Raw genomic sequence first — 27,089 nt, forward strand, 5'->3', positions numbered from 1 at the left:
CCAGTGGATATAGTGCACTTAGATTTTCAGAAAGCCTTGGACAACGTCCCTCACCAAAGGCTCTGAAGCAAACTAAGCTGCCACGGGATAAGAGGGAAGGTTCTCTTGTGGATTGGTAACTGGTTAAAAGATAGGAAACAGAGTAGGTATAAATGGTCAATTTTCTGAATAGAGAGAGGTAAATAGCGGTGTCCCCCAGGGGTCTGTTCTGGGACCAGTCCTAGTCAACATATTCATAAATGATCTGGAAAAAGGGATAATCAGTGATGGAGCAAAATTTGCAAATGATGCAAAATTACTAAAGATAGTTAAGACCCAGGCAGACTGCGAAGAGCTACAAAAGGATCTCTCAAAACTGGGTGACTGGGCAACAAAATGGCAGATGAAATTTAATGTTGATAAATGCAAAGTAATGCACATTGGAAAACATAATCCCTACTATACATATAAAATGAGGGGGTCTAAATTAGCTGTTACCACTCAAGAAAGAGATCTCAGTCATTGTGGATAGTTCTCTGAAAACATCTACTCAATGTGCAGCGGCAGTCAAAAAAGCAAACAGAATGCTGGGAATAATTAAGAAAAGGATAGATAACAGGACAGAAAATATCATGTTGCCTCTATATAAATCCATGTTACTCCCACATCTTGAATACTGCGGGCAGATGTGGTCGCCCCGTCTCAAAAAAAGATAGATTGGAATTGGACAAGGTTCAGAAAAGGGCAACAAAAATTATTAGGGGTATGGAACAGCTTCCGTATGAGGAGAGATTAATAAGACTGGGATTTTGCAGCTTGGAAAAGAGATGGGTAAGGGGAAATTTGATTGAGATCTAGAAAATCATGACTGGTGTGGAGAAAACAGATAAGGAAGTGTTGTTTACTACTTCTCATAACACAAGAACTAGGGGTCACCAAATGAAATTAATAGGCAGCAGGTTTAAAATAAATAAAAGGAAGTATTTCTTCACATGACGCACAGTCAACCTGTGGAACTCCTTGCCAGAGGATGTTTTGAATGCCAAAACTATAACAGGGTTCAAATAAGAACTAGATAAATTCATGGAGGATATTTCCATCAATGGCTATTAGCCAGGATGGGCAGGGATGGTGTCCGTAGCCTCTGTTTCTCAGAAGCTGGGAATGAGCGACAGGGGATGGATCACTTGACGATTACCTGTTCCGTTCATTCTCTCTGGGGCACCTGGCACTGGCCACTGTTGGCAGACAGGATCCTGGGCTAGATGGACCTTTGGTCTGACCCACTGTGGCCGTTCTTATGTTGTTATGACGTCCAACATGAAGTTAGCTCCACTTGCAGCATTTTCCAAACTGAGAACATCTAAGACGTTACTTCCCTGGCCAAATTTCCTGATGCTTGATACTACAGCAGCACCAAATGAAGCTTCCACCATATTCAAGGTCTCTCTGTTGTGTGGATCACTGATCTCTGAGCTGGGCCTACTGTGTGGATCACTGATGTGTGAGCTTGAATTGAATCTTTTGCTGCAGTCAGCCTGTTCCTAGGGTCTCTCTTTGTGGATTCTCTGATGTTTAATGAGGTGAGGTCACTGAATGAAACCTTCCCCACAGGTAAGGCATTTATGAAGTTGTGACCAGGGTCCCGGGAGGTGAGGGGCACACTGAGATTGCTCAATTAGGACGAATTGCAAAGAATGGGCTGACAATCCTCAAAACTGGTGGCTATTCCAATACTTAGATTCACCAAGCCACCAACAAAGCAGCTTCTGCAATACCTTACTGGCTACACAGAGGCCAAAGCACAGTTCTCTTGAAGCAAGCCAACCTTTGACTTCCTCCCATACAGCGCAGTTAAACATGACGGGGATTACTGAGAATCTTCTTCATCACGTAAAATTTTCTACCAATCCCAAAGGATCAGATACATTACCCAGCAAGTTAATGAATTATTTAGTTCTGACCGAAATAAACACTTACAGCCGGTTCTTATTAACTAAACTAAGATTTCTTACAACAAGAAAAGAGAGTGTATGGGTTAAAAGATCATGCAGAGATGAATAGAGTCTTTAGCTCTGTCAAGGTTCCTCCCCCACTCTGAACTCTAGGGTACAGATGTGGGGACCTGCATGAAAAACCTCCTAAGCTTATCTTTACCAGCTTAGGTCAAAACTTCCCCAAGGTACAAAATATTCCACCCGTTGTCCTTGGACTGGCCGCTACCACCACCAAACTAATACTGGTTACTGGGGAAGAGCTGTTTGGACGCGTCCTTCCCCCCAAAATACTTCCCAAAACCTTGCACCCCACTTCCTGGGGAAGGTTTGGTAAAAAGCCTCACCAATTTGCCTAGGTGACTACAGACCCAGACCCTTGGATCTTAAGAACAATGAACAATCCTCCCAACACTTGCACCCCCCCTTTCCTGAGAAATGTTGGATAAAAAGCCTCACCAATTTGCATAGGTGACCACAGACCCAAACCCTTGGATCTGAGAACAATGAAAAAGCATTCAGTTTCTTACAAGAAGACTTTTAATAAAAATAGAAGTAAATAGAAATAAAGAAATCCCCCCTGTAAAATCAGGATGGTAGATATCTTACAGGGTAATTAGATTAAAAAAACATAGAGAACCCCTCTAGGCAAAACCTTAAGTTATAAAAAAAGATACACAGACAGAAATAGTTATTCTATTCAGCACAATTCTTTTCTCAGCCATTTAAAGAAATCATAATCTAACACATACCTAGCTAGATTACTTACTAAAAGTTCTAAGACTCCATTCCTGTTCTGTCCCTGGCAAAAGCAGCATACAGACAGACACAGACCCTTTGTTTCTCTCCCTCCTCCCAGCTTTTGAAAGTATCTTGTCTCCTCATTGGTCATTTTGGTCAGGTGCCAGCGAGGTACCTTTAGCTTCTTAACCCTTTACAGGTGAGAGGAGCTTTCCCCTGGCCAGGAGGGATTTCAAAGGGGTTTACCCTTCCCTTTATATTTATGACAAGGTCAGTTTCACTGTAGAGATGGTGTATTAGAATTGCAAAGAGTCTGTTTCAGAATCATTTAATCAGGAATAGTCCAATGTCCAAATGTTCGATATCAGGGCGGTCCAGCTGGGACTGGAGATCTCCATCTTATAACTCAAACTCACCCCAAATAAAGCTTAAGCACAACTGAGATAAAAGGATCATGTCCCAGATCATATCCCATATTCAGATTTTTGCAGCCTTTTGACAGCACACAGCCCTTGGGTGAACAATAGGATTTTGAAGTAACCTTCTCTTACCTAAATCTCAGTGGAAATTAATTACATGGATTAACATAAGGTAATTATTCATAAAGCAACTCATAGACAATTTACCACAAACTTTACAGAGACATATAGACAATGATATTATTACACCCAAGATTTATCTATATGTTAATATTTCCTATTCATCTCAGATTTAACAACATACAGTGGAAGACAGAAAACTTTTGGTGACTTTGTTACAGTATATTCTAACAAGATGCAAATAAACATAGATTATTACAATTACTATCTTCTTCCAGTTCTTTAACCATACAGGTTTACATTTCAAAGCTCTAGCTTATCTAATGCGGAATGGCCCTAATTACCATTTACACACATTTCTAACACAGCACTAAAAGTAGAATCTGGGTCAATTATTCTGAAAGTTAACACTTTCAGACCATGTGTCACCGAAGTTTAGATCCTGTGTGGATTCTCCCACGTTTAATGAGGTGTGATCTCTGTTTGAAACCTTTCCCACAGTCCAAGCATTTATGTGGTCTCTCTCCTGTGTGGATTCTCTGATGTAAAACAAAGGCTGATCTGTTTGTGAAACTTTTCCCACAGTCCAAGCACTTATGGGGTTTTTCTCCTGTGTGGATCCTCTGATGTATTATAAGATGTGATCGCTGTGTGAAACTTTTTCCACATTCTAAGCATTTGTGGCATCTCTCTCCTGTGTGGATTGCCTGATGTTTAACTAGGTCTGATTTCCGTAGGAAACTTTTCCCACACTCTAAGCACTTATGGGATCTCTGTCCTGTGTGGAATGCCCGATGTTTAACAAGGTCTGACCTCCATATGAAACTTTTTCCACAGTCTAAGCACTTATGGGGTCTCTCTCCTGTGTGGACTGCCTGATGTTTAACAAGGTCCGATCTCTGTATGAAACGTTTCCCACAGTCTAAGCACTTATGGGGTCTCTCTCCTGTGTGGATTGCCTGATGTTTAAGAAGGTCTGACCTCTGTATGAAACTTTTCCCACAGTCTAAGCACTTATGGGGTCTCTCTCCTGTGTGGATTGCCTGATGTTTAGCAAGGTCTGACCTCCGTATGAAACATTTTCCACAGTCTAAGCACTTGTGCGGTCTCTCTCCTGTATAAATCGCCTGATGTTTAACAAGGTCTGACCTACGTATGAAACTTTTCCCACAGTCTAAGCATTCATGGGATCTCTCTCCTGTGTGGATTACCTGATGTTTAACAAGGTCTGACCTCCATATGAAACTTTTCCCACAGTCTAAGCACTTATGGGGTTTCTCTCCCATGTGGACTGCCTGATGTTTAAGAAGGGCTGATCTGTTTCTGAAACTTTTCTGACAGTCCAAGCACTTATGGGATCTCTCTCTTGTGTGGACTGCCTGATGTTTAAGAAGGCCTGACCTCTGTATGAAGCTTTTTCCACACTCTAAGCACTTATGGACTCTGTCTCCTGTGTGGATTACGTGATGTGTAATCAGTGCTGACTTCCAATTTAAACAGTTCCCGCACTCAGGGCATTGATAGGGTTTCTCTTCCATGTGGCTTCTCCCATGGTTATTAAGGTCTGAGCGGTTATTGAAGCTTTCCCCACGGTCAAAGCATTGAAGGGATTTCTCTCCAGTATGGGTTTTCTGATTTGTATCAAACTGTGATATCAGAATGAATCCTTTTCCACATCTGGGGCAGTGGCAGGGTTTCTCTTTCTTGGGATTTGTCTGCTGGGCTGTGGGATCCTTGTCTCCTCCCCCACAGTTAATAGATTCATCCACTTTCTGCCTTGGGTGGTTTCCCAGCAGCCTCTCTGACCTCTGCCAATTTCCACAGGCTTCTCCCTGTTCCACGCACTGGGAAAAACTCTCTTCAGCTCTTCCCACAAAGGTCCCCTGTGGTTCCACTTCCTCAGGAACTTTCTGATCTTGATTCCCTTCATCCTTCTCACTCACTCTCTCATCACCTGATGGGAGAAAGACAATCTAGACAGGAGTCATTGTGCTGCGGAGAAAGAGGAATACCACTGAGGGAAAACCAAACACAAAGACTGAGTAATTGGATTCTTCCTCCACATTCCACCCAAACTTTCACAGGGAAGGAAAGTTGGGAAGAAAACTTCTGCAGCTAACGGGCTGGGTGGAAAGCCATGAGACATATCTGCTGACTACAGACCTGCCCTGCGTGAGATGAGGAAGAACTGAGGGAACTCACTCACACTACATTTTTGGGATTCTCAACCTTTTCCTTCATTCCCCGGATGGTTTCTGTGTTAGTCCTCACCTGTGCAGGGGCCTCTCGGGATCTCTCTTTCCTCGCAGGCCTGGAGATCGGGCATCCACGGCTCTTCCCCTTGTTTCATCCGGGCGATCAGGTCAGGTTTGGGAATGGGAAACCCTGCGCAGGGGGTGAAATCAGACCAGATCAGGGTGCATGGAGGATTGAGAGAGTATTTGTCACAGAGAAAAGAACGAGGAGTACCTGTGGTACCTTAGAGACAAACAAATTTACTGAACCATAAGCAAGGCAAGGCAGTGCATTTACCAGTATGAAATGGAAATCCACCGAATTCATGAAAAAACTTGTACAGATACAGACAGACACCATCTTCCTTTCCAAATGCAAACAGGTGGACATCATATCAAAAGGTATGAAGGTAAAAAATCCATTACAATCTACTTACCACACAGACTATGCTGACAGCTTGTGCCACACGCTCTACAAGAAACTGAAATCACCTGATCAACATCCTATACAGCAAACAGGGAAAGATTAAGAATGAGCTCTCAAAACTGGAGACTGTCATAAAAAAACAGCCTTCCACACAAACTTCCTCGTGGCTGGACTTTACAAAAACTAGACAAGCCATTTACAACGCACACTTTGCTTCTCTACAAACGAAAAAGGACACTAAACTATCTAAACTACTACATGCCACAAGGGGCTACAATAGTGGTTCCCTTAACCCACCCAACAATATTGTTAATCTATCCAGCTATACTCTTAGCCCAGCAGAAGAATCTGTCCTATCTCGGTGCCTCTCCTTCTGCCCCTCCACCCCCACGAACATGATACAGTTCTGTCGTGACCTAGAATCCTATTTTCAACATCTCCGACTCAAGGAATATTTCAAACACACCTCTGAACAGTATACTAACCCACAGAAACCTTGCTACCAACACTACAAAAAGAAGGATTCTGTGTGGACTCCCCTTGAAGGTTGAAACAACAGACTGGACTTCTACAGAGAGTGCTACCACCGACATGCACGGGCTGAAATTGTTGAAAAGCAGCATCACTTGCCCCGTAACCTCAGCCGTGCAGAACACAATGCCATCCACAGCCTCAGAAACAACTCTGACATCATAATCAAAAAGGCTGACAAAGAAGGTGCTGTCGTCATCATGAATAGGTTGGAATATGAATAAGAGTCTGCTAGACAACTCTCCAACACCACATTCTACTGGTCATTACCCTCTGATCCCACTGAGGGTTACCAAAAGAAACTACACCATCTGTTCAAGAAACTCCATGAAAAAGCACAAGAACAAATCTACACAGACACACTCCTAGAGCCCCGACCAGGGGTATTCTATCTGCTACCCAAGATCCATAAACCTGGAAATCTTGGATGCCCCATCATCTCAGGCATTGGCACCCTGACAGCAGGATTATCTGGCTATGTAGACTCTCTCCTCAGGCCCTACACTCCAGTAGCTATCCTAGCTATCTTCGAGACATCACTAACTTTCTGAGGAAACTACAATCCATTGGTAATCTTCCAGAAAACACCATCCTGGCCACTATGGATACACCAACATTCCACACAAAGATGGACTACAAGCCATCAGGAACAGTATCCCCGATAATGTCAAGGCAAACCTGGTGGCTGAACTCTGCGACTTTGTCCTCACCCACAACTATTTCACATTTGGGGACAATGTATACCTTCAAGTCAGCAGCACTGCTATGGGTATCCGCATGGCCCCACAGTATGCCAACATTTTTATGGCTGACTTAGAACAACACTTCCTCAGCTATCATCCCCTAACATCCCTACTCTACTTGTGCTATATTGATGACATCGTCATCATCTGGACCCATGGAAAAGAAGTCCTTGAGAAATTCCACCATGATTTCAACAATTTCCATCCCACCATCAACCTCAGCCTGGACCAGTCCACAGAAGAGATCCACTTCCTGGACATTACAGTGCTAATAAGCGATGGTCACATAAATACCACCCTATACTGGAAACCTACTGACCGCTATTCCTACCTACATGCCTCCAGCTTTCACCCAGACCACACCACACAATCCATTGTCTACAGCCAAACTCTAAGATGCAACCGCATTTGCTCCAACCCCTCAGACAGAGACAAACACCTACAAGAGCTCTCTCAAGCATTCTTAAAACTACAATACCCACCTGCTGAAGTGAAGAAACAGATTGACAGAGCCAGAAGAGTACCCAGAAGTCACCTACTACAGGACAGACCCAACAAAGAAAGTAACAGAATGCCACTAGCCATCACCTTCAGCCCTCAACTAAAACATCTCCAGCACATCATCAAGGATCTACAACCTATCCTGAAGGACAATCCCTCACTCTCACTGATCTTGGGAGACAGGTCAGTCCTTGCTTACAGACAGCCCCCAACCTGAAGCAAATACTCACCAGCAACCACACACCAAAAACACAAACCCAGGAACCTATCCTTGCAACAAAGCCCGCTGCCAACTCTGTCTACACATCTATTCAAGGGACACAATCATAGGACCTAATCACATCAGCCACGCTATCAGAGGCTCGTTCACCTGCACATCTACCAATGTGATATATGTCATCATGTGCCAGCAATGCCCCTCTGCCATGGACATTGGCTAAACCACACAGTCTCTACGTAAAAGAATAAATGGACACAAATCAGACGTCAAGAATTATAACATGCAAAAAACAGTCAGAGAACACTTCAACCTTCCTGGACACTCAATTACAGACCTAAGAGTCGCAATTATTCAACAAAAAAACTTCAAGAACAGACTCTAATGAGAAACTGCAGAACTGGAATTAATTTGCAAACTGGACACCATTATATTAGGCTTGAATAAAGACTGGGAGTGGATGAGTCATTACACAAACTAAAAACTATTTCCCATGCTAATCTTCCCCCTACTGTTACTCACACCTTCTTGTCAACTGTTTGAAATGGTCTATCCTGATTATCACTACAAAAGTTTTTTTCTCCTGCTGATAATAGCCCACCTTAATCGATAGTCTTGTTAGAGTTGGTATGGCAAACCCCATTTTTTCATGTTCTCTGTATTTATCTATCTGCCGACTGTATTTTCCACTCCATGCATCTGATGAAGTGGGCTTTAGCCCATGAAAGCTTATGCTCAGATAAATTTGTTAGTCTCTAAGGTGTCACACGTACTCCTCGTTCTTTTTGCTGATACAGACTAACATGGCTACCACTCTGAAATTTGTCACAGAGGACATTCTGTGAGTGGAACCTGTCCCCGTGCTCTTCTGGAGCTACGTGGAACCAAAGGGGTTGGGAACTTGGTCACTGGGAGAGGCAGATATCTGGGGATGTGACGGGAATTGTTACGCCCTCGGCAGGAGTTCCCAGGAACTGTGCACCCTGGGGACTTGCTGACTCACACATAGGTCTGGAGTTAAACCTCTGCTTATTTCTAAACCTGCAGAGCCCAGAGCCCTTCCCATGGCTGGAGCTATTCTCAAGAAGAGAAGTAAATAAGGATTGTGTGTGTGACTGGGAATCGATACAGACAGGACAATGAATGAATTCTGCCCCTTTGAAAGCTGGAGGGGTGGGGATGGTTTAACTTGTCCATGGGGTTTTGACACCCACGTCCCACTGGAGAGAGCATGGAGATGCAAGGCTCTCTCACATGGCAGCTGTGCATTATGGAACCCATTCAGCTCTGATCTAACTGACCAGGGAAGAACCTGACCAGATTCAGACACGCAGACCCCCCACAGCTTCTAATAACCAAGGGGACGGAATCCCTTACCCAGAGAGGTCACCGTCTCGTAGTTCTCCTGCATGACGTCCCTGTAGAGGGCTCTCTGAGCAGGGTCCAGCAGAGCCCCCTGCCCCTGGGTGAAATACACAGCCACCTCCTCGAAGGTCACCGGCATCTGAAACAACAAGAGTCCCCCACTCAGCACCTGCTGCCCCAGCCACAATCCCACTAGTCATGGGAAAGGGGAAAAAAAGTGAAGCTGCGGGAGGGCCAGAGTAGCAGAATCCCACCCCCACCCTGCTCAGAGCAGCCAGGAGGCTTCAGGGGGTGGGGAGAAGGTGAGAGCTCCTTGTCCCCCTCAGCACACGGAGCGGGGCAGGGTCTTCTCATTTCCCACACGCCTGCCAGCCACAGGCTGAGATGGGAAGCAGAGCTCTGAGCCGGGGCAGGGACAGGAATCCCAACAGCTTCCCTTTGTATTTCACAGCAGCCTCTGGCCAGTGGGGTCAGGCTCCAGCCCTGGGAGTCTGGAAAATGTTACCAGCCATGGACAAGGGGGTTGTGTCCTGTTTGACAAATATGGGAATGTCGCCTCCTTCCCTGCCACCAATGGACCTACTCAGAAAATCAGCAGGTTTGTCACACCCAGTTTCCTCCCTGCCTCTCCCTTCCCCCGGCCAGCAGCTCCCTGAATATCCCCTACCTGAGCTGGCTCCATCACAGCCTTTTCCCTTCCCCGTCTCCTGGAAGACGGGATGATCTGGAGAGACACGTGGACCTGATTCCTCAGCCTGTGGGGGCGAGAGGGGCGATGGGGGAGGTTACAGAAGGGGCTGGAGTTCATGTCACATCCCCATTCCCATTGGGATCTTTACGTAACAGTAACAGTATCTCTGAGCCAAATGCAAGAATCAAAGGAGCCGCTTTGGAGGATTCCCTCAACATTGTAGTGTAACCCCCCCTAGATCTCCCCCTTCTCCCTAAGTTGTGCAGTGTTCAGCAGAGTCAGCAACTGGCTTGTCTGCTCTCAGCTCCTCGCCTTGTTCCCAGGAGAGTCTGGGCGCCCAGGGGATGCAGGGAGCGGACCCAGGCAGGGCTGGGAGCTGGGAATCTCCCTCTGCACTTCTTGCTCCTGCTGCCCACTCCAGTCTCTTCTCTCTCCCTTTTCTATCATCTTCCCTCTCCCTGGGAGAACGGGTGACTGCCCCGTTGATTTGAGCCTTTGCTTTCATCAGGCAGCTCAGCCACTGACACTGCTAACAGGGGGTTGAACCAGGCTGTGTCACTGAGGGCAGCAGCTCGGGGACTCGCTGACACAGGGAGCCCCTCTCAGCATCACCTCTAATGATGGAGGATAGGGTCCAGAGGGACCTAGACAGATTGGAGGATTGGGCCAAAAGAAATCTGATGAGGTTCACCAAGGACAAGGACAGAGTCCTGGATTTAGGATGGAAGAATCCCATGCACTGCTACAGGCTGGGGACCAACAGGCTAAGCAGCAGTTCTACAGAAAAGGACCTGGGGATTACAGTGGACGAGAAGCTGGGGAGAAGTCAACAGTGTTGCCAAGAAGGCCAACGGCATATTGGGCTGTATTAGTAGGAGCATGGCCAGCAGACCGAGGGACGTGATTATTCTCCTCTATTTGGCAGTGGTGAGACCACATCTGGAGTATTGCGTCCTGTTTTGGTCCCTCCACTACAGAAAGGATGCGGACAAATTGGAGAGAGTCCAGCAGAGGGCAATGAAAATGATTAGGGGGTTGGGGCACATGACTTACGAGGAGAGGCTGAGGAAACTGGGCTCATTTAATCTGCAGAAGAGAAGAGTGGGTGGGGGGGATTTGATAGGAGCCTTCAACTACCTGAAGGGGGGTTCCAAAGAGGATGGAGCTCGGCTGTTCTTCGTGGTGGTAGATGACAGAACAAGGAGCAAGGGTCTCAAGTTGCAATGGGGAAGGTCTAGGTTGGATATTAGGAAACACTATTTCATTAGGAGGATGGTGAAGCACTGGAATGGGTTACCTAGGGAGGTGGTGGAATCTCCATTATTAGAGGTTTTTAAGGCCCAGCTTGACCAAGCCCTGGCTGGGATAATTTATTTGGGGTTGGTCCTGCTTTGAGCAGGGGATTGGACTGGATGACCTCCTGAGGTCTCTTCCACCCCTAATCTTCCAGGATGCTATGATCTCATTGGCCCATCCAGACTCACACCTGGCCAGAGCCAGCAGTGACTCCGGTGTGGTTGAGATCTGAATCCTGAAAGGAAATCAGACCAGGGCCTTGGGCAGACCCCAAACACTCAGAATCCAGACCCCCGGAGATCATGGCTGTGCTTTTTTTTTTTTACTTTTAAATCAAACAATAGGTTGGGAGCAGGTTGTCTTTATGGTCCCCACTTCTCTTCCGTTTGTCTGGATGAGCTCTGTCTGGTTCTTTGATTGTTTCTGTCTGATAAACAGTTAATTCTGCGAGGTGGAAATTAATTAAGGGGAAGGAGGATGATTGGTTAGAGAATTTTGTTACAATATCTTAGGATTGGTTAGTAAAATGATTGGTTAAAGTCTAGCTAAGCAGGACTCAAGCTTCACTGTAGAAACTGGGGTCCAAGAAGGAGAAAGAACAAAAGAATATAGAAGAAGACGAAGAAGAAGAAGAACTCACCTCTAAGACACAGCCTAAGATCAAAGCTGCTAAGAACCCTCCACATGACCCTGACATGCTGCAACCAGAATCCAGACCAGAGCAGACTGACCTTGCCTGGCCAATAGGGAAAGTTCGCCTTGGTTTGGAGAGTATAGCACTGTATGCTTAGCATGTGTATTCTGCCGTCAATAAAGAGGGAATAAGGATGTTACTCTGTAAGGCTGGTAAAAGGTCCTGCAAAAAGTACACCCTGAGCCCGAGGAATTGGGTAAAGGTGGGTGCCCCTAAAGTGCGCAGGTAACACTCCCCACACCACTCCAGATCCTTTTGTGCCCTAGCAAAAAACCCATTGCACTGAAACCTCCCCGCCCCAAACCTTGCCCCTCAGAGCCTCCACGTCCCCTGGCCACAGCACTACGGGGGCATCATCCAGAAAAGCCACCGAGCCAATGGGAGGACAGAAAGGAGACATCCAGATCCTGGGGACGGGGGAGAAGGGGCATTTCTATAGAGCTCCCTGATTGTTCCAGAGAGTCCCCAATACCAACAGGGATTCAGGAGTGAGGGGGTCCCGGTCCTAGAGAGAACAGCAGGGGACACATTTTGCAGTGATACTGACTCCGTGCGTGATTTGCTCTGGTGAGACATTGGATCAGGCAGGAGTTTGGCAGACAGGGTCTCTTGGCTCCACACCAGGCTCGCTGGTTACTAGCCCTGGGCCTGGTCATGGAGGTGTCACTTGTCAGTGCTTTGCCACCGGGTTCTCTCTGGTGATTTGCAGGGTCCGATTCACCCGACACTGGTCTCTAGACAAAGTCTCCTTATGTCTGCCCCAGCCAGGCTTCCGTGCATGGAATTGTCCCTGTTAATCACTGCAGTTATTTCTCAGGCAACGTTAACCCACCACTGGGTTGCTGGCAAAACCTCTCACGTCCTCCTTATCCCTGGGGCTCCCCACTGGCATCACATCCCAAACGGCCACGAGCACAATTTCCTAATGGTAGCCGTGACCAATCTCTGGGTCCAGATGACCCGGAGAAGGCAGCAGGGCACATGCTCAGAGGCAGAAACTAAGGCTCCCCAGGGAACTTCTACCCTGAAAACATAGCTACTGCTGAGTGAGCTTTGGCATCTGCGGGGTTTGTCAGGAATTTTGTATGTTTCCGTGGAGCCTAAATTGGGATTTTGGCACCTAATGCCAGATTTATGTGCTTAGCCTGGGGTTTGGGTGCCTGTGTGCCACTGTGAATCTAGCCCTCAGTTAGGGTGACCAGATGTCCCGATTTTATAGGGACAGTCCCACTATTTACGGCTTTGTCCTATATAGTTACCTATTACCCCCCACCTTCTGTCCCGATTTTTCACCCTTTCTGTCTGGTCACCCTACCTGCAGTCTCTGTAACATGGCCATATGAAGCAGAAGAACCCAGGGTCCTTCGGATGTGAAGAACATCTGGGTCTCCTTCCTTTCAAAACACCTCTCAGCCTCGTCAGCAAACCCTTCCCACACAGCAGAGACGAGCATGCTCTTGTGCCAAGCAGTCCACTGATATGCCAGGTTGTGAGGAAATGGGAGTGTTCTTAATGTTTTCTCTGAATACGGTGTGCGTGCCTCAGTTTCTCATATCAAGCTGGAGGGATAAGGATGTGTGATCATTGTGGAGACCCCTAGAGGGCAGGGGTGGCTGCAGACTGGCTGCCTGGGCATAGAGAATGGCTGACACTCTGTATCCTGGCAAGTGATGGATGGAGCCTGTCCCCTACAAGGAGCCAGCCGAAGGTGTTGGAGAACAGCAGGAGGGGGGAGGCCAGCTGACCTGTTTGCTCAGGAAAGAGGCAAAACACAGAGGAGGGTAACTAGGCTTGACTGAGGCTGGGCGTTGGGAAGCTGGTCAGTCTCCAGTTTGGGGACTCAGCAAGGAGAGCCCAAAGCTGGATTCCCCCCCAAGATGGACTTTTCTGCGTCTTCCTGAATTCCGTGCTAACAATATCTGTTCTACACTGTACTCGCAGTGACTAAAAAACCCTTCTGTTTTCTAAACTGGCTGAAAGTCATGGCTGATGGGGGAGGTAGGCTGGAAGGCCCGTGAGGGGCATCTCAGGCTTCCCCAAGTGTCCCATCCAGGTGGACTCCCTGCGGGGAGCTCACGGTGTGAACAGCGGAGCTGAACACTATGAGGTCAGACCCAGGAGGCTTCTTGCCCTGGTGAGAGTGTGCCCCAAGGGGGGAAGACACTGCACCAGAGCCTTGCCTGGCTCCATTCTTTCAGAGCGGACCCAGGGCATGGAGACTGTGACTCTTTGACGTGTGGCTGTCGTAAACACCTATCTCCCCTCCAAGCTCTAATTGCCTCCGCTCTCAGGTGAGTAAAGAGGGAGTGGCCGTGCCAGGTGGCTGGCCTACAATGAAAACATTCAATGCAGCTTTGGAAACAAATACAGAGCATGTCTGGTAACTGCCCCACCCGGTTTCTGATGCTTCTGTACCAGAAGATTGGCCCTGAGCTCTGCACATGTGCTAAGACACAACATTAAAATGTGTGAAGTGAGTTTAGTATATTTTTGTTACATCTGCCAGACTGCCTCACACCTTTGTGAGCATCACAGTCAGTCTCACTGACATGACCATCCTCAAGTACGACAGACAATGCTGCCTTTGTAAGTTACATTTTCCTGGCAGTGCCTAGTTAGTAAGAGATATAGTTTAACTGCCCTGTGGTTAGCGAGCATGGAGAGGCTGAGATCAAAGAAGTCTTTAGAGTTTAAAGCACCAAAACTGTGGATCAATCAGGTCATTCTCATGGGACAAGAGTGCCCCTACTTGGTCTGTGTTGCTTATAAAAGGGATCCCTGTATAGCACAGCAGGATCTGCCATGAAACTATCCGGCCTTCGCTCTCCTGCTCATGAAGGATGTCCTCTCCTTTGCAGGAGAGAGAGGTGGAGCGAGATCACCTTACATTTCAACCTGAACCCCTTTAATGAAATTTTGACAAAGCTGTGAAATATCGTCATGCCGTTTCTACACAAGGCAAAACTCAGGGAAGACGAGACGAGCGCCCTGCTGCTTCGCGCCTTCTCTTTGGACTTGAAAAATTGCATGTGGGTTACACCAGGACGATACAAAACTTTAAAAATGTTTAAGAAGAGATCAAAGATGAGATCAAAGACCTGATGATTTCCAGCGCTGAGGGGAAGGTCTCCTGCACTTGTCTGTGGCTGCCCTGACTGCCACCCTCAAAATTAAGGCCACCTGACTTCTGAAGGAAAGTGACCACAGAGGCTTTTTAAGCATTGGAATTTATGTGCATTAACTTCACACCTTTAGCATCAAACCATGCAGAAAAGTCCTGAAGAAGTAAAGGGAAGGGAACATGGGAAATAGGTGGTGGTGGGGAGAAGTCTCTGCTACTTCCTTTAGTTTTACATGTTTTAATTTTATTTCCATGATGCCCCCACAAATGGGCACAGACATGCAGATGCAGTGCCTGGCACAGGAGCAGAAGCAGGAGAGACACAATCAGTATCACAGTTTTCAGCCCATGAACAATAATGGGTCATTTAACATCAGAGTCAGCAGCACTGTCTGTGTCTATAAGAAAATGGATGTTTTTCCCATGGGGTAACTAACCTGCATTAGCTATTCCACTGCAGAAACATAAAGGAAGGGGTGAGGTCAGCACAGTGTGTTCCTCGGCCTGACCAATGCAAAGGAAAAACTGAACAATTCAGTTTAAAAATTCTTTAACTTTGGCCGTACAAATCAGTACATGTGCCAGAAGGAACAATAGCCCTGAAATGCATCACAACAAAAACGTAGCATCCATAAAAGGCTGTGAACTTAAAACAGGGAATTAAAAGTATAAATGATGCGCTAGAAAAATCCACATTGATCTATGCAATAAATGAAGTTATAGAAAAGTCAAGTGGGCACTTCCGAGTGTGCAGGATAGGGGGTTACTTATGGAAATAAGGTTTTAAAATCAATTTTCAATTGCAAGACTGTGGTGGGGAATCACATGTTCCCAGAAGTGTAAAATGGCATCGAACGTTATAGGATTGTACAACCATTCTAGGTATATGGATCCCTTGGAAGTGATAGCAGTAAAACTGTAAAGCGAGTACACCCCAAAGGCTCAGACACAAAAAGGTAATAAAAGAAACAAAATTTATTGATTTCCTTATTTATAGACTTTTGGATACATAACTCTTGAGGTTTGAATTCTTGGGGTTGCCAATCAATCTCAGGGTTGTAGATCTATCCTTAGTAAAAAATACCATAGAGCAGTAATCACACAAGCAGGGAGAGACACACACACCTGCCTCCTCCTCTCCCTTTGCCAGAACCGGAGCCCTCTGATAGCAGCAGCTAATGTCTGAGCCTCCCTGTCCTGTCCCTGCAGCCCCCAGGGACAGGCAGGCAGAGGCGGATCCCACTGGCCCATCCGCGCTCACCCTCTGCCAGAGCCAGCAGTGACTCCGGTCTGACTCCGGTGTGGCTGAGATCTGGATCCTGCAGGGAAACCAGACCAGGGCCCTGGGCAGCCCCCAACACTCAGGAGACACGGACCCCACCAGCACGGGTGTGTCTGACGATAATACACTGGAAGGAGGGGAGTGGGGCGTGGCAGGGGTCTGGATATTTGCCAAATAGTTTCTGAGCCCTGAGACATTAGTCCCCGCCCATGGCTGCTTAACCAGCTACAGGGAAAAAAATTCCCAGCTGGCTGCTGGACTGGGCAGTCCCTCACCCTCCCTTACCCCATGAGGCGGGGGAGCTGCCTTGTGTCGTCCCCCCCCCCGTTCTCCCTTCCCCCGCCAGTCTCCCCACAGCCTTCCCTCCCCACATCCCCCCTTTCCCTCACATCTTCCCCCCATTCCAGCCCCGTTCCTCAGCCCCACAATCTTTCCCCCCGATCCCTGATCCCCCTGCATCGCCCCAACCTCCCTGCCCCCCATCCCATCACCCACCTTCTGTCCCCTAAAGCATCCCCGTTCCCCCTCAATCCCCTAATGTCCCCCCACCGCCTCCCCCTCTCTGCCCCCCAACCCCACCCCACCCCGTGCGAGTCCCAGTCCCCTCTCTGCCCCCCGCACACACCGGGAGCTGGCGGCAGCTTTCCCGGGCCCGGAGCAGGGAATCGCAGCCGGCTCCGCGGGGAGCAGCCCGGGGCCAAACCCGCCCCCTGCAGCCCGGGGGTGACGGGGGGGGCGGGTCTCTCTTACCTTCCCTCCGAGCGGGGCCCCCCGGGGCAGGGGCCGGGCCGGGAAGGGGCCCTGGCCGGGCTGGGGGCTCTGCCCTGGGAGAGGCTCCCGGGGAGCAGCGGGCAGGGCCCGGCTGGAGGTTCCCCTCTCCCGGCTGCAGCCCGGGCTCCGGGCTCCCAGCACCAGCCGCCGGGGCGCGGGGATCTCGCCGGGAGCCAGAGTCCCCGCAGCGGCTGCGAGTCACTTCCTGGGCCGGGCCTGAGCCCCGCGATCCTCCCCCCAGAGCCGCCCCCCAGCCGCTCCCGGGTCCTAGCGATCAACCCACCGCCTTGGCACCGGAAAATGACACCCTGGCAAACTTGCATTTGGTGCCCTCCATTGGCTCCCCACTAACCCCTGCCCCCTCCTGTACCCCTAACTCCTGGTGAAGGGCAATGCACAGTGCAGCAATTGGGGAATGCAGGCTGCATTCCCCACTTGTGCACCCCGCACCGTGCATTGCCCTTCACCCCAACCCCTGCCCCCTCCTGCACCCCAACTCCCGCTCTGTGCGTTCCCCCTTCACCCCAATGCCTGCACTCCCCTCCTGTGCCCCTAACCCCTATACAATCGCCCCTTTACCCCAACCCCTGCTCCTGCCCCCTAATGTAGCCCTCAACCCTGTACCGTGCCCCGTCACCCCAACCCCTGCTCTGTGCATGCCCCCTTCACCCCAAGCCCTCCCCTCTCCTGTACTGCTAACCTCTGCACTTTTCCCCCTCCACCCCAACGCCTGTACCCATCCTGCAACCCTAATCCCTCCATTGTGCGTGCCCCTCACCCCAGTCCCTGCATTCCCCTCTTGCACCCCTAACCCTTGCACTCTGAGTCTCCCCTCACCCTAACCCCGCATCCCCCTCCTGCCCCCACGTGGGGAAACTGCCCTGGATGCGTAAGGCAGTGGGCATCGCTGCTCGCTGACCTGCTGCTCCTCCACCCTGTGAGGCCGGGGAGCCAGGAGCCCCCTCAGGGCTCCCTGCCTCCAGGTCACTTTCCCCAGAGGGCAGCAGAGCAACAGCTGCTGTTGCCTCATAGCACAGCCCAGGTGGGAAGTAACCTGGATGCAGGGAGCCCCAGTGTTGGGGGTGGGGGGTGGGGGAGCATGTGTCTGCCTGAGTGAGTGTAGGAGTGCACTGTCTCTTTAAGAAACCAGTCTGAGTTAGGAACCTGAAGGCCCCTTCGGACACAAGCAGCTGCCAGCAGCTCCAGACCCAGGGAGGCTGCAGCACCCACAGATCCCCCTGTGCCGTCACCCCAGCGCATTGGAGACCAGTACCCAGATGGGGGGTGACACCCTGACTTCAAACACACAGCAGACAGGAGGGGCTCCCAGCCCAGACTGGCCAGGGGCTCCAGTGAGGAAGAGGGCAAAGGCAGGAGCAGTTGAGCAGGGGAGGGGCGGAGTGGGGTACCCCTGCTTCCAGATGAATCACCTGGCTCAGCTCCTCATCCAACAGCCCCCTGCAACTGGGGTCTCTCCAGACACTGCTGCTCACCTACCTGCCCCCGACCTCAGCCCAGCTGGCTCTCAGCAGGACAGGTGGGAATCAGGCAAACCCAGCACAGGGTGTCCTCTTCAGAAGCGGCCCTAGACTAGCTGTCAGCAACTGGTGCCCTAGGCGAACCATGCAATCAGCTTTTGGTAAACTGGGAAACATTTTGCCCCTTTCTTCCCTTTAATGTTTTTAAGCATTGGGGTTTTTTTAAACTATTCGGTTTGTTCATCCGTCCATCTGTCCAACCAATGTTTCTGAGATCAGATAAAACAGAGACACGAAATTTTCAGAATAGATTTGTACATGAGAGATAGATGATATTTCAGTCCGATTTCAAATAAAAATGCATTAGAAATGTTAATTATAATTTTTATTATTACAAATTCAAAATCATCCATTGCCCTATCCTGCTTTAACTGCCATCACCACCACATCCAATATAGAAAGAAATAAGAAAACTCTTCAATGAACTTTAACCTGTATTTACAAAACACTCCAAAAAAAAACACTCTGTGCTCTTAAAACATGACTTTTCTTGCTTTAAGTTTTGAAAATTCAGTCACTAGTTCTTTTAGGTCCAGTTTTCCAGCTATTTCATGCTCTATTATCATTATGGCAAGTCCAACAAGTCTCTCTTGCACTATTGTTGAACGCAGATATGTTTTGATCCATTTTAACTTTGAGAAGCTACGTTCCCCACTCGCTACGGAAACTGGCAAAGTTAAAAGAATGCGTAGAGCTATAAAAATGTTTGGAAAACTAACTGTGAGTTTATTTTAACAGTCAAACTTCTTTTGGTATATCTTTTGGGAGAAAAACCAACAGCATTTTGGGGTGTATTTATCCTGTTTCTCAGCAGTGTGACCTGAATGTGGTATTCTCAGCTGTGACCCACAAAGGCACGGTTACAGGTGGGCAGCTTTTCTCAGCATTAAGGGTGCATCATGAGTACAAGCTTCTGCTACCAGGGCTCAGTCTCAATTGCAGCCTCCCTGCAGGAGAATCCCGGGCACGGCCTGCCAGCTGATCAGCCCCTCTGAGACTTGAAAAATTTCTCTCTGTGTTGGGCTGCTTAAGGCTTTGCTTTGAGCTGCCTCTCCAGTCACAGGCAAGCTGAACTGTTGCAAAACGTGGTGCTGTCTCGACTGACTAAGGTAGGAGACTTGTAGGAGACAGAAGGCAACAGGAAAGACAGAAGCAAGGTGAGGAAGGAGAATGAGGCCTGAGGGGAAGGCTGACTGCAGAGCCCCAATCCCTATCCCGGGGGTGTTTAGCATTTAGCCAAAGCCAGTGCAGTTGAGGATGTTGGCTGGTTCCCTCTCTCCGATTAGCCCTGTTCTCATGCTGAAAGTTGAGCTGAATGACGAAAGACCAGTGGGGCCATGCTGGGTCCCAGGAGATGGTGGGTGAGACATACCCCAGGGTACAGTGTGGACTGTTGAACTGCTTAATTCTCTGTCCCAGGACATGTTTTACACTGCTTCGCTGAGTGAACAACAGACCCCTCCACGCTCTGCTCACACCCAGCCAGCCAACAGATTCAAAGTCACTCCCAGCTATGCAGCACTGAGTGCGACTTGCCAACCAGGGATGAATTAAAGCCCATAGCAACACCAGTCTGTTCTCTACTTCCAGGCTTGCACCCCGGCTGAGCGTCTTCTACTGTCCAGACTGTACGCTGTTACCAGATGTGCCCGTTACTTTGGGGTATGCTTATTTATCAGTGTTACTTTTCTGGGGTGGGGGGTTCTGTAATTCTATCAATGTACTGCTTGTGTTTTTATATGGAGTTCTACTTCTCCATGGGGTGGGGAGGGATAGCTCAGTGGTTTGAGCATTGGCCTGCTAAACCCAGGGTTGTGAGTTCAATCCTTGAGGGGGCCATTTGGGATCTCAGGCAAAAATTGGGGATTGGTCCTGCTTTGAGCATTGGGCTGGACTAGATGACCTCCTGAGGTCCCTTCCAACCCTGATATTCTATGATTCCCTTCTGCAAGTCCCCTCCCAATGGAACTATCCTGCAGGGCCTAGGTTCCCAAGGGCTGGGCTCCTCCAGCCCCAGAACCGGATGAACACACACACACACATTAACAGAGCAAGTCTGAGTGGACCAGATCAAGCCGCACTTCCAAGCTGCCACCCTCATATGTCACAGGTTCAGCATGTCCCTATCCCCACTTTCACATCACTATTGTACAGGTAGTAACCCATGAATGCATCCAATGAAGGGAGCTGTAGCTCATGAAAACTTATGCTCAAATAAATTGGTTAGTCTCTAAGGTGCCACAAGTCCTCCTGTTCTTTTTGCGGATACAGACTAACACGGCTGCTACTCTGAAACCTAGCTTAGGTAAGACGAGCGTTGCTGCAGGGTAAATGGGGAAGCTAAAAACACAAAAGAGTAAAGTTCAGAGAGAGAGAGAAGCAACCAGCTTAACCATAAAAGTTATTTATTGAATAATAGTGATAACTACACAAAGAGAGCCTAAACAAACAGACAGTTACATTATTAAAGGCTACAAAAGTTATATACAGAAAACTATACCTGGCTGAGGTAGAAAAGAAAACAGAGAGAGAGAGAGAGAGAATCTCACCATTTCTATGAAACTTGAACTGGTTGGGGTTCCTAGGTGTTGGGGGTAGCTCAGGGTCCTGAGTGCTGGAGACAGGCAGAGCCCCCAGCACGATCAGTCAGGAGAAGACGGAGTCCCAGTGGAACTGTTGCAGAGATTGGATCCATGCATCAGAACACTGACTGGAGCGTGAGATGGGGTTTTTGTAGGAAAAATACAATGGTTCAAGGGAAAACACTAGATTTGTTTATGGGCAAACCGATGACTCAAGCATTTTCTTTAGGCTAGACAATAGGAGCTGACCACTCTTGGCTATGGGTGAAAAGAAAAGGAGTACTTGTGGCACCTTAGAGACTAACCAATTTATTTGAGCATGAGCTTTCGTGAGCTACAGCTCACTTCATCAAGTGAAGTGAGCTGTAGCTCACGAAAGCTCATGCTCAAATAAATTGGTTAGTCTCTAAGGTGCCACAAGTCCTCCTTTTCTTTTTGCGAATACAGACTAACACGGCTGTTCCTCTGAAACCTGTCATTATGCAAGGCTATGGGTGGTGTTCCTTCCAGGGAGCTCACAATGCAATTAGGCTGCTTCAGTATTCTGGATATCAATGAAGGATTTATTACTAGAATTGGTCCAATAACTGCGGAGCTGGGTGTGTGCAGGTGTAGGATCATTAACATATGGAGCAGAGATCCCGCATGATGCAGTGCTTCCTTGCTCCTCTGGTCCCAGAGTTCAGTGCGGTTCTTGCATTGGAATCTCTGGTCTCCATTCTGTATGCTAATGAAGATGCCTCCCTGTCCCATCTTTCATGCAGATGAGGCTAGGGAAGTTGCCTTAATCTTGTCAGGAGGGGTCAAGGTGTGTATCCCCCCACCCTTCACTGCCCTCTGCAAGTCTTGTCTCTGATCCGTTTTGGTTGAAGCAGAGGCTGGTGGTGATGGGGGGTGTCCTTTCATGAGTCAGGCAGGCTGGATACTGGGCCCTGGTTCCCAAAGAACACAGGGCTGACTGGTATCAATTGTGGGGTACAAGCTCATTAGTTCCTCATCCCAACAAAGGATGGTGATTAGGAAACACCCTGGTTATCTCAAGTGAAATCCCCCCAACACTTAAATGAAAACACACCAGTTAGGATAAAAACAAGTCTATTAACTAGAGCCAGGTAGGTTTTAAGGGATCACAAGTGAGAAAGGCGTAAAAGGTCTGAATTGGTTACAACAAAAAATAAAAGGTAAACACACATTTTAAATCCCAAACTTTACCACCCTAAAGAAGACTGGAAGGAAACAGCTTTTCTCACCCCACCCACTGTTGCAGGCAGTTCACAGTTCTCTTGTTCACAGCTCCACAGCTGGTGAATGGCCAGCTAAGCAATAAATGGCCACTTAGCACCTAGCTGGTTTGTCAGTACCATTGTCTCTGGGAAGCTAGTCTGTGGGTGTTTTCCAGCTTTGCAAACATAGAGCAAACTCTCATAGTGACCATCAGTCTGTGCTGTGGCATATGTGAGCTTTCAGCCGTCCTTCGAGTGAATTATAGATTTCTAGTTCCCAACCCCCCACTCCTGCTGCTGAATGGCCGGCTAAGCAATTAATGGCCACTTAGCACCTGGCTCTGAGGACTAGTCTGTGGGCATTTTCCAGATTTCCAGCATGGTTCAGTAACAAACCCATAACAAAATCTCACACCTCCAAACACAATGTTGATGCACACGATTTAACAGGACAAAAATATGCAGGAGACCATCACTTTCCATAGGACACCTCACAGGGCTTGTACTTTGTACAAGATTTATCATCATTTTGTAACAGTGGGGACCAAAATAGCGTAGACCAGTGGGTCTCAAATCTATTTCACCAGGTCCCCCTTATTTGTGTCTGTCGTCATTTAACCGCCCCCCCGCATCTCACAAGTAGATATACGGCCTTCCAGCTCTGAACAAGCCCCTCTCAGTGGTGCTGTCTGAATGCTGAGGGGGCAGGGAGAAGGGGCAGAGGGGGAGAGTGAGGAAAGGCAGCACCCCTCTACCCAGGTGCTCTCCCTCGCCTCTTATCCCATGATCCCCAAACACTCGATAGCCCCAGCACCCAGCGCCCCTATTCCGAGGGTCTCTCACACCTTTGTGGATTCTCTGATGTTTAATGAGGTGTGGTAGCTGAATGAAACTTTAACCACAGGCAAGGCATTTCTGAACTTGTGACCAGGGTCCTGCAGGGAAGACACACAGAGATTACTCAATTAGGGCAAACTGCAAAGAATGGGCCGACAATCCTCAAAACTGGTGGCTATTCCAATACTTAGATTCACCAAGCCACCAACAAAGCAGCTTCTACAATACCTTACTGGCTACACAGAGGCCAAAGCACAGCTCCCTTAAATCAACCCAGCCTTGGGCTCGCTCCCAGACAGCCCAGCTAAACGTGATGGGGAAGACTGAAAATCTTCTTCATCATATAAAAGTTCTACCAATCAGAAAAGGAGGACTTGTGGCACCTTAGAGACTAACCAATTTATTTGAGCATAAGCTTTCATGAGCTACAGCTCACTTTGTCGGATGCATAAAGTGGAAAATGCAGTGAGGATGTTTTATACACACAGACCATGAAAAAATGGATGTTTATCACTTCAAAAGGTTTTCTCCCCCCACCCCACTCTCCTGCTGGTAATAGCTATCTAAAATGATCACTCTCCTTACAATGTATATGATAATCAAGGTGGGCCATTTCCAGCACAAATCCAGGGTTTAACAAGAACGTCTGTGGAATGTGTGTGTGTGGGGGGAACACGGGGAAATAGGTTACCTTGCATAATGACTTAACCACTCCCAGTCTCTATTCAAGCCTAAGTTATCCCGAAGGATCAGACACATCACCCAGCAACTTAATGATTTCTTCAGTTCTGACCGAAATAACAGGAACTGGCTGTCAGTGTGTAACTAAACTAAGATTTCTTACAACAAGAAAAGACAGAGTGCCTGGGTAAAGATCATGCAGAGATGAATAGCGTCCTTAGGTCAGTTTCACTGTAGAGATGGTGCATTAGAATTAAGAGAGACTGTTTCAGAATCCCTTCATCAGGTGAACAATAGGCTTTTCAAGTAACCTTCTATTTCCTAAACATAAGGTAATTAATTACATGGATTAAAATAAGGTAAATATCCATAAAGCAGTTAACAGACAGTTTTCCACAAACTTTACAGAGACGTAGACAATGACATTATTACACCCAAGTGATCTCTATTTGTTAATATTTCCTGTCCATCTCAGATTGAACAAAAACCAGCCCTAGACAGGAGCCCTTTGGTTACACTGTTAACCTTCTAACAAAATGTAAGTAAGCATAGACTAGTACAATTACTATCTTCTTCCAGTTCTTTAACCATAAAAGTTTACATTTCAAAGCTCTATCGTATCTAATGTGGATGGCTCTAATTATTATTTACACACATTTCTAACATGTGTCTAAAGGTTGAATCTGGGTCAATTAGCCTGCAAGTAGCTTAACCTTTCTGGCCATGTGTTACAGAAGTTTAGATCCTGTGTGGATTCTCTCATGTTTAGTGAGGTGTGATCTCTGTGTGTAACTTTTCCCACAGACCAAGCACTTATGGGGTCTCTCTCCAGTGTGGATTCTCTGATGTGAAACAAGGGCTGATTTGTTTGTGAAACTTTTCCCACAGTCCAAGCACTTATGGGGTCTCTCTCCTGTGTGGATCCTATGATGTGCTAGAAGATGTGATCTGTGTGTGAAACATTTTCCACATTCCAAACACTTGTGAGGCTTCTCTCCTGTGTGGATTGCCTGATGTTTAATTAGGTCTGACCTCCGTATGAAATTTTTCCCACAGTCTAAGCACTTGTAGGGTCTCTCTCCTGTGTGGATTGCCTGATGTTTAATAAGGTCTGACCTCCGTACGAAATTTTTCCCACAGTCTAAGCACTTGTAGGGTCTCTCTCCTGTGTGGATTACCTGATGTTTAACAAGCTCTGACCTCCGTCTGAAACTCTTTCCACAGTCTAAGCAGTTATGGGGGCTTTCTCCTGTGTGGATTCTCTGATGTAAAACAAGGGATGATGTGATTCTGAAACTTTCTCCACAGTCCAAACACTTATGGGGTCTCTCTCCTGTGTGGATTTTCTGATGTTTTACAAGGCCTGACCTCTGTATGAAACTTTTTCCACAGTCCATACACTTGTGAGGTCTCTCTCCTGTGTGGATTCGCTGATGTTTAGCAAGGTCTGACCTCTGTGTGAAACTTTTTCCACAGTCCATGCATTTGTGAGGTCTCTCTCCAGTGTGGATTCTCTGATGTTTAACAAGGTCTGACCTCCATATGAAACTTTTTCCACAGTCTAAGCACTTATGGGGGCTTTCTCCTGTGTGGATTCTCTGATGTAAAACAAGGGCTGATGTGATTCTGAATGTTTTCCCACAATCTAAGCACTTATGGGGTCTCCCTCCCGTGTGAATTCTCTGATGTTTAACAAGGGCTGACCTCTGTATGAAACTTTTTCCACAGTCCATACACTTGTGAGGTCTCTCACCTGTGTGGATTCTCTGATGTTTATCAAGGTCTGATCTCTGTATGAAACTTTTTCCACAGTCCATACATTTGTGAGGTCTCTCTCCTGTGTGGATTCTCTGATGTTTACTAAGGTCTGACTTTCGTATGAAACTTTTCCCACAGACTAAACACTTATGGGGTCTCTCTCCTGTGTGCAATGCCTGGTGTCTAACAAGGTCTGACCTCCATATGAAACTTTTCCCACAGACTAAACACTTATGGGGTCTCTCTCCTGTGTGCAATGCCTGGTGTTTAAAAAGAGCTGACCTCCGCCTGAAACTTTTCCCACAGTCCACGCACTTATGAGTTCTATCTCCTGTTTGGCTTGTGTGATGTGTAATTAGTTCTGACTTCCAAAAAAACCATTTCCTGCACTCGAGACATTGAGAGGGTTTCTCTTCTGTGTGGCGTCTCCCATGGTTATTAAGGTCTAAGGAGTTATTGAAGCTTTCCACATGGTCCAAGCATTGAGAGGGTTTCTCTGCAGTATGGATTGTTTGATGTGTTACAAGCTGTGAGCTCAGAATGAATCTTTTCCCACACTGCAGGCAGTCCCAGGGTGTCTCTTCCTTGGGATTTGTCTGCTGCACTCTGGGGTCCTCGTTACCTCTTCCACAGTTAATAGATTCATCCACTTTCTTCCCTGGGTGGTTTTCCAGCAGCCTCTCTGACCTGTGACAATTTCCCCAGGCATCTGCCTGTTCCAAGCACTGGGAAAAATTCCATGCAGCACTTCCCAGAAAGGTCTCCTTTGGTTCCATTTTACCAGGAACTTCTGCACCATGATTCTCCTCTTCATTCTCACTCACTCGCTCAGCACCTGATGGGAGACAGAGACAATCCAGACAGGAGTCATTGTGCTGGGGAGAAAGAGGAATAGCACCAAGGAAAAACCCAACACAAAGACTGAGCAATTGGATTCTGCCTCCACTTCTCACTCAAACACTCACAGGGAAGGAAACTACTGCAGCTAAGAGGCTGGGTGGAATGGCATGAGCGATATCTGCTGACTACAACCCTGCCCTGGGTGAGAGGAGGAAGAACTGGGGGATTCTCAACTTTTTCCTTCATTCCCCAGATGATTTCTGTGTCAGTCCTCACCTGTGTGGGCGCCTCTTGGGATATCTCTTTCCTTGCAGGCCCGGAGATCGGGCACCCACGGCTCTTCCCCTCGTTCCAGCTGGGCAATCAGCTCAGGTTTGGGAATGGGAAATCCTGCGCAAGGGTTAAATCAGACCAGATCAGGGTGTTACGGGGTGTTCCATATGCTTTCTGCAAATATGCTTATCAATATGAACATGAGATAACTGGAACATGCTTTATGCAAAA

The 27,089-nt window shown here is 47.8% G+C and overlaps 2 protein-coding genes across 2 annotated transcripts in view; both read right to left on the reverse strand.

The window, feature by feature from the left end:
• Positions 1–2,525: 2,525 nt before the first annotated feature.
• Positions 2,526–27,089, reverse strand: part of LOC140897875 (uncharacterized) — a 30,976-nt gene continuing 6,412 nt past the window's right edge. The window contains 4 exon segments of the mRNA XM_073311069.1: positions 2,526–3,749; positions 3,751–4,518; positions 24,794–26,580; positions 26,862–26,975. Of these exon segments, the coding sequence (XP_073167170.1) occupies positions 3,642–3,749; positions 3,751–4,518; positions 24,794–26,580; positions 26,862–26,975 (2,777 nt within the window). The 3' untranslated portion in view covers positions 2,526–3,641.
• Positions 5,114–12,352, reverse strand: LOC140898005 (zinc finger protein 707-like). The gene is made up of 6 exons (XM_073311373.1): positions 12,257–12,352; positions 11,447–11,493; positions 9,939–10,026; positions 9,284–9,410; positions 5,525–5,638; positions 5,114–5,245 (listed from the first exon to the last, which is right to left on the reverse strand). Exons 1-6 carry the CDS (start codon positions 12,350–12,352, stop codon positions 5,238–5,240), a joined length of 480 nt encoding a protein of 159 aa, XP_073167474.1. The 3' UTR covers positions 5,114–5,237.

The sequence above is a fragment of the Lepidochelys kempii genome, chromosome 14, assembly GCF_965140265.1.
Source record: "Lepidochelys kempii isolate rLepKem1 chromosome 14, rLepKem1.hap2, whole genome shotgun sequence".
Classification (NCBI taxonomy): domain Eukaryota; kingdom Metazoa; phylum Chordata; order Testudines; family Cheloniidae; genus Lepidochelys; species Lepidochelys kempii.

Excerpts from the sequence above, each read along its gene's own strand:
- LOC140898005 (XM_073311373.1), bottom strand. The coding sequence starts at position 12,352 with ATGTCTCCTTTCTGTCCTCCCATTGGCTCGGTGGCTTTTCTGGATGAT. Across the intron at positions 11,494-12,256 it reads TGGAGGCTCTGAGGGGCAAG|GATTCAGATCTCAACCACAC; the intron begins GTTTGGGGCGGG and ends ATTTCCTTTCAG. Across the intron at positions 5,639-9,283 it reads CGAGACGGTGACCTCTCTGG|GGTTTCCCATTCCCAAACCT; the intron begins GTAAGGGATTCC and ends CCCCCTGCGCAG.